The sequence below is a fragment of the Mirounga angustirostris genome, unplaced genomic scaffold, assembly GCF_029215605.1.
Source record: "Mirounga angustirostris isolate CCGP_5_RB_7025 unplaced genomic scaffold, mMirAng1.0.hap1 SCAF_12, whole genome shotgun sequence".
NCBI classification, from domain to species: Eukaryota; Metazoa; Chordata; class Mammalia; order Carnivora; family Phocidae; genus Mirounga; species Mirounga angustirostris.
This window is the reverse complement of record NW_026991720.1, coordinates 52,261,403-52,269,311: the sequence shown is the minus strand read 5'-3', so window position 1 is coordinate 52,269,311 and position 7,909 is coordinate 52,261,403. Positions and strand designations below refer to the sequence as shown.

The following is a 7,909-nucleotide window of genomic DNA, read 5'->3' as shown; positions in this document are numbered from 1 at the left end:
TTAAAAATATTTAAAAATTTAAAAACATTTGTATTTATTTGATGTGTAGGTAACTGGCTAATTAATGAAGAGACCAAGGGTCAAATGATCGGGAGGAAATCACTTGCTAGACCCTTCCCAAAAGGTGAGTACTCTAAGGAGCCCATTCCCCAAGAAGCGAGAGTGAAAGAAGGGAGGGAGCTGACTGGCAATCCCTTCATATACCAGTCATGTTATAAGGGGTGGAGTGTCCTCGAGTTACTGTATCAGAGTGTGATCCAAAAAGCAGCGGCAGCAGCAGTCTCAACACTGTGCTCATTCCCCGGCAAAGAACAGCCCTCAAGGTTTCCAAGTAAGCCCAGATGGCAATCAGAGTCCTCACATACACAAGGAGCAAACAGAAGTTTAATCGACTTGTAAGGATCTCTTCGATGACTTCAGATAACCTCTCAGAAGTGACCATCTGGCTCAGGGGTCACACAATGGCAGAGTCAAGTAAAGCAAGCAGAGGGGGCAGCAGTTCCCAAAGGGCTGGCTGGCAGGAACAAGACAGGAGGCAGCATGGTCTTGTCATGCTCTTCCCAGGCTCTGTCCTCCTCTTCGGCTCTTCATCTTTCCCTGCCTTTCTTCCTGGTGGTCTCATCAGAACAGAAATCATTCTGACAAATCAAAGAATTAGAGACTAATTAAACCATCTCGCCAGGGCATTGTGAAAAGAAGAATCTCTAAGCAGGAAAAGTAATCTCCAATGGTGAATTTTAGACTTGAAGTCACCTAGACCCAAGAGTTCTTTAGGAACCTGCAATTGCACCATCCAGGCACCTTTGTGTTCAAGTACCTGGATCAATTCATTAGTAATGGAGGGGCTTGCCAAAAGGCTCATCCACGGTTGTTCTGGCCCCTGGACAGCTGGTAACTATGCGGGGGCTTGATTTCACAGCTTCTTTTTCTAGCAGGTGCATTCTGCTTCCCAACTCCTGTACATCAAGATACATTGTATTTGGAGATTTTTTAAAAAAATAAGATATCCTTTGAAATAAATGAAAACACCCTTCATGAAGCCCCAACAGGTGAAAAACTTTTGCTGTCAGCATCTCCTTGGGCTGCTTTCCAAAAACTATAATAAAATCAGTTCCCATCCATAACCTCAGAAATTGTGAGAACCATTTTTTTCCCTTTTTTTAGATTTTATTTATTTGACAGAAAGAGACACAGCAAGAGAGGGAACACAAGCAGGGGGAGTGGGAGAGGGAGAGGCAGGCTTCCCGCTGAGCAGGGAGCCCGATGAGGGGCTGGATCCCAGGACTCCGGGATCATGACCTGAGCCGAAGGCAGACACTTAATGACTGAGCCACCCAGGCGCCCCAAGAGAGATTTTATTTAATGTTTGAAAATATGGGACATGTATAGGGAAGATAAACCTGACCTAACAATGTAAGATCTATTCTCTAATAGGAAACTTAAAGTCCAAAATAGCACAAGTAAGATTAAGTAATTAATTAAGATCAAGTAGTTAGTAACTTTCACATGTCTGTCTGTGTCTTTTTAATGCCACTAGAGTAAATGTGTCCTAGATATAAATGCAAAGCATTTCTTCCTGATTAAACTGAAAATGTAGTGGCTAATCTTGATAATATAATACAATGACAAAAAATTACTTAATTTATTTTAAAGGCTCCCAAATTTATAGGCTTAAACCATGTGTAAAAGAGAGAATTCCAGACATGAACTCAGCTGAAGTGGCAATAGACAAAGAACAAATAAATTGGAGAAGCTCTCTAATTACTTTTGGGTAAAATGAGGGTCCTCACAACAGATTTTTTAAAAATCATTCTCAAGCAAGGGGCACCTGGGTGGTTCAGTCTGTTAAGCGAGGGACTCTTGATTTCAGCTTAGGTCATGGTCTCAGGGTCCTGAGATCAAGCCCGCCTCTGCCTCCGGCTCTGCTGGGCATGGAGCCTGCTTGGCATTCTCTTTCTCCCTCTCCCTCTGCCCCTCCCCGCTCATGCTCTAAGATAGAGAGATAGAGAAAGGAAGGAAGGAAGGAAGGAAGGAAGGAAGGAAGGAAGGAAGGAAGGAAGGAAGGAAGGAAGATGATAGATAAATATCATTCTCAACATGGTAGATGCTGTCAGAAAAATCTTATTCAATAAGATATTTACTTAACAATAGGCTTGATGATTGGTCTAGGAGAACCATACTGGGTAAGAATACCACCTTAGAAGAGCTGGTGGGGAGTGCCATGTTGTATTAGCTCTGCACAGAATTTCTATATCCCAACCAGTTATATGATGTGATTGATTGATGTAATTGCCCTAGGTAGACAGTTAAAATGTTGTTTCTTAAAGTGGGGGAGGAGGTTGTAGACTTCCTCTTTCAAAACCACCGTTCTCTGGTCCCCAGCCCAGCCCAGCCCAGTGGCTCAGATTGGGATTTCTGAAAGTAGGGCCCAGAATCTGTGCTGCAAACATTCCCCAGGTGATCCTTACACACATTAAAAATGGAGAGCTACTGAGTTAAGACTGTATGTATTTCTTTATGTCCCTTTTGGATTTCCCAGAGTAGTGGAATGTGTAACTCCCACTATTCCCAGCACTTTATAACATGCCAGGAAAAAAACTAAGTCGGATTAGCTCAAGTGTCTCTGTTGTCATATGGTAGCTGTATGAGTGGGGATTAGGCAACTCATATATTCTCCTGAATTTTTGCTTCCTCATTTGAAAATAGGGATAACAATATCTACTTCATGGGGCTGTTAGGAAAATTAAATCATATAATACATGCAGATTAAATCATACTGAACACAAGACGGTAAATGGTTCCACCCTTGTGCAATTGCAACCACAAGGGATATGAAATGATTTTACTACAGACGTGACAAGGCCTTCATGACTTTGCTCAGTGAAAAATCTGTTCTTGGTTATGACACCAGACACGGAATAGCTACTTCCAACAAGCTACCTCCAACAAGTAAAAACTGAAACCAGACAAGGAATATTCAGAACCTCTGCAAACTTTTAATATTTTAGAAATCTGAGTAGTAATGAGACAAGGAAAAAATAAGTATAAATCTCAAAAGATGACACAAAACTATTATTTGAAATATATGATTACTAGTAAAAATCATATCAGGTAACAACATCTACTAGTATAAATAGGCCAGTTTGGTAAGACAACCAGTTACAAAATATACAAAAAGAAAAAACTTTCTCCCATATGTGATGTAAACTTTAATAACAGCAAATTTTATATATGATAGAAAAATTTTCTATTCCCAAAAAACAAAATACATAGGAATTAATCTAAATGAAATCCATAGGACCTATATATTAAAAAAAAAATTTTTTTATGTGTTTTTCCATGATTTTTTTGACAAAATCAGCCTTGGTGGGAAGAAAGCAAAACAAAATTTTATTGAAATATGTTAAATATTTGAAGGATAGATGCAAACTGACTTATTAAATGAGAAAAGCCAGCAATGTAAAGATATTGATTCATTTCACAGTAATTTATACACTTAATTCAAATTTCAATTAAAAAAAGATTTTTTGGAATTTAAAAAATTTATTCCAAAGTTAATGAGATGTGATAGCTAAGAAAATAAAAAGAGTAATAACAAAGGAGGTACCTTCACAGTCAGAAAGTAAGATATATTTTAAAGCTGCGATGATTTGAATAATGTGGCCCTGGTGATAGTAGGGATAGCAAGCTCCATGAAATGGAATAGGAAGTCCAGAAACTAAGTAGTATATATAATTATTCACCATACAATAAACATGAGAGATTATTCAATAAAGAGTACTGAGATTTTAAAAGGCAATAATATTAGTATTTTACCTCACTCTATTTACCAAAATTAATTCCATATCGGCTAAGTAATTAAAAATTTTTAAGTGAAATGAACAGATGAGAAAACAAACAAAACCCTGGATGAAAATACAGTGACTGTTTATATAACCCCGGAATAAGAAAGGAATTTATATGCATTACACCATGGTAGAAGCTACAAAAGTAATAATAATAAATTTGATTTTGTAGTAAAAAGCAATATACAAAATTAAGAAAATAGGGGAAAGTATTTGTAGCTTATATAATAAAGGATCCATATCCTTACTATATAGAGAGTATCTTAAGTATTTAAAATAACTCACATTTATTTAGCAATTACTATATGCCCAAAGGTGTTTCAAATGCTTTACATATACTAACGTATTTACTTCTCACAACAATACTCTGAGATAGACATGATTCTTCATTCTATAGATGATAAAACTGAGGCACAGAGAGGCTAAGTAATTTACCCAGGATTACACAGCCAGTAAGAGACAGAGTGGGATTTGGGTCCAGGCAGTTGGGCTCCACACTAATAACCACTCTACTATGCTACCAGTGAGTTAGTAGACTTCATGTATCCACACAAAGAAATAAGAAAAAGATGACCAAAACAAAGGACCGGTGACCTAAAGAAGCAAATCATACAAAAAAGTTTATCTGACCATGAAACATATGTAAATATATTTAGACTCATAATCAAAGAAATGCCATATTAATACTGAGATACCATTTTATACCTATCAAAATGAAAAAGATTAAAAAGGTAAGTGCCCACTGTTAACCACAGTCTTGAAATGGCTATTTCCATACACTGCTGATGAGAGCAAACTTGGTATCACCTTTCATTATGAAGGGCAACATGGCAACATTTATCAAAACGCTTAAAATGTATATGCCCTTTGACCCTACAATTTCACTTCTAGGATTTCATTCTGAAGAAAATTGTCAAATGAGTGCAAATACATCTGTGCAACCATGTTCCCAACAATATTATATATGATAGAAAAATGGAAATGATTCACCTATCTCCATAAAATTGAACTAATAAACTCTATTAACAAAAAGGTTGTAAAATACATTTTTATATGAATACTATGGGAAAATGAATATAACATATTGCCAAATTTTAAAATGTTATAACACAGGAAGCATTTATGACAGTTCTTTTGTAATACAAATTAAAATGCACGTGTGTGTGTGTGTGTGTATGCACACTAAAATATTAATAGTGATGACTTCTGGGTGGTAGAATTGTAAATAGTTTTTCCCTTGTGCTTTTTGGTGTTTTCCACATTTTCTCTACTGATCACATTCTGTAAATAGGGGTGATAACACTCATTCTTAAGGGGGGAAAAAGCGGGAAGTAATTTTTCCAGCCAAGGGGAATGGACAAAACACAGTGTCAGACCACCAGAGGAAAAGAGAGGAAAATAGAACAAGACTATATATATCAGGCTAGAAGGACAAGGTATTTCTTAGTAATACGTGACAAGCAACAGGCTTACCAAATACCCCTTTGATGGGAGGATAAGTCTCCTTAGCCATGCAGTTGGCAAAAACTCTAGAAATAACTTTGAAAGAGGACAAAAACAGAGAATGAGAATAAGATTCGTCATTCAAGAAACTAGACGCCCCCACCCTGACTAGCTTACAGAAACACAGATGAGAGATCTAAGGCATTCTCATAACCGTCCTTGAATCGAGACTTGATTCACCAGTGCCTTAGGCAGGAGGCACTGGAAGTTAGAATCAGTACTCCACTGCAAATCAGTGATAATGTACTGAACATAATTATGCTGGAGTTAATTGCATAGTAAATTATATCAAGCTCAAATTTCATGGTATATGCTTTTTCATTCCCAAGTGACTTCTCTCGTTTGTCTTCAGAAGTTAGAGATGGAGGTTCCTCCCTGTGTCTGGATGAGCCCTCCCAGACTTCGCATCAAAACTTCGGTGCCTGTGTTGGCAGACCTTCAAAGAATGCTGTTGTAACAATGGATTATTCTATGCTGGAGTGTTCCATAAGGAAAAAAGCTTCTGGTACTGCCAGCTGCTTTATGTGTTGTTGAATTCATATCGTAAGCCCTGGAAACAGGTTGGTGTTACTGGACGCTGGAGCTGCAGTTGGAGGTTGGAGGTTGGAAGCATGAAAGAAAAATGGTGAAATCTTTCAGCAATGACAAAACCAGACAATCACTTTCAATTTCTACCACCAGTTACAATAAATAATTAAATGCTCAGGTGCAAGTCTCAACTCTAAGGGAAAATTGTTTCAGTGTCATATGGAAAAGACAAGTCAGAAAGTAGCTTTGAAATTATTCGAGGATGTAGAGGGAAAAAAAATGTATCATCGAGGAGAATTCTTTTAATTTGAAGAAGCCAGGGTAGAAAGGTTACAAGAAGATCTTGGAAGATTATTAGGTCATGAATAATGGCCCAGTCTCTTTCCATAAAGGGTAAAAGAGGAAATGATCTCAACTAAGTAAAGCAAGAAGGGTTTGTAAGTCAGAAGGGTTTGATGCACAGTCTTCTGTGGGTAGTCATGGAGCCCTCCCTCCTCCAGAGATGTTTAAAGAGCAGAAGGATGCAAACCCACTGTCTGGGGTGGCTGAGAAGAAACCTCCCTAGGGGCAAAGACACATACTCTCTGACATTGTATGGGGCCTTCTGGTCCTATGTTTCTATAAATAATGAAGAGATGCTTATTTTTAGATTCTAAGCTATTACTTCTCTATGTTGACCTGCATCTTACACACCTCCATCACATACTTCTCCCCGCTCTGACACATTTTTCTTGTTTATTTTCATGCAGACATTTCTATTAAGTTAGAGGAAAGAAAATTTATTTAGGTAAGTTATCCCTAGATGCTGCTATATCAGAAACAACTCTTTCCTCTGACAGAATAATGAGACTACTAACAACCTGCAGGTGTCCTTTACTTTAAGTCAAGAGATTGTATATATTGTCAAGTGTTCCAAACCTATCTTCACAGTAGCTGCTGCTCCAGAAGGCTGGCTGCTAGGGAGTAAAAGGAGAGGAAACCATTTCATGTTTTTTTTTTTATATAAAAGCAAGACTATGTGGGTGTGTAAATATTCATACTGGATGAGACAGTACTTTTATAAGGATAGGGCTGAAGACAAATTATGAAAACTCAGAATGAAGTTAAACAACATGGTCAGGAAGGAGGTGACACAGATCTAAAAACTAAAAATCAATCTTTTTTCTTGCCACACAATTACTTTCCCCCCCAAGACAATCTTTGATTACCCTAATAATTAGCCACAGTTTTAACAGGGTTGATTGGCTGCTTTTATATCTGGGACAGATGTGGTTCTATTTATGTAAATGACATTATTTTGCCAATTACAAAATGTCACCAACACAAATATTCTCACCTGTTCCCTCATCAGACACTTCTGGATTAGTCCTCTTTTAGGAAGACAAACATCCTTCCCATCTACAACAGCTCCCAGAATCCATCAAGAAAGCATCCACTCTTATAGATCATGTAAAAAAAGACAGCAATCCAAAATAAAAGTGAGCAAAAGATATGAACAGAGTGAGGATACCAGCCAATAAAATATACACATGATGCTCAACATCATGAATAATAACAAAAGAGTGAGGGCTAAAAATAATTAAAAATTTCTATTTTGATCAAAATGTGGAGAAGCTGGTATTGTTGGTCAAAGTGTAAATTAGTGTAATTTCGCAGAAGAGAAATTTTATAGGTCAATGAAAACTTTAAATGCACATACCCTTTGTCCCAGAAGACTACTTCTGGATAATTTGACTTACAGATAAAATATGGCAAAGATCTATGTTCAGAGGTATTAGCAAAAAAAAAAAAAAATCTGGAAACAATTTCAGTATCCACAAAAAAGAGGAACTAATTATAGCAATTATGGTAACTTCATATAGTAGAATATTATACAGTTCCTAAAAGATCAGGTAAATCTAAATGGACTAACAGGGAAACTGTCCAAACAAATATATTTTAAATTGTATTTAACAGCCATATATGCACTCATTTTAAAAATTAAATGATTAAAAGGCTTAAAGCAAAATACAGTAATTCCCTATTCCACCCCT

The 7,909-nt window shown here is 37.0% G+C and overlaps 1 protein-coding gene across 1 annotated transcript in view; it reads right to left on the bottom strand.

Moving 5' to 3' along the window:
• Window positions 1–366: 366 nt before the first annotated feature.
• The window catches only part of TOMM7 (translocase of outer mitochondrial membrane 7), a 105,793-nt gene continuing 98,250 nt past the window's right edge, over window positions 367–7,909 (bottom strand). The window contains exon 3 of the mRNA XM_045864583.3: window positions 367–638. Coding sequence (XP_045720539.1) covers window positions 455–638 — 184 coding nt within the window. The 3' untranslated portion in view covers window positions 367–454. The remainder of the gene's footprint in view (window positions 639–7,909) is intronic.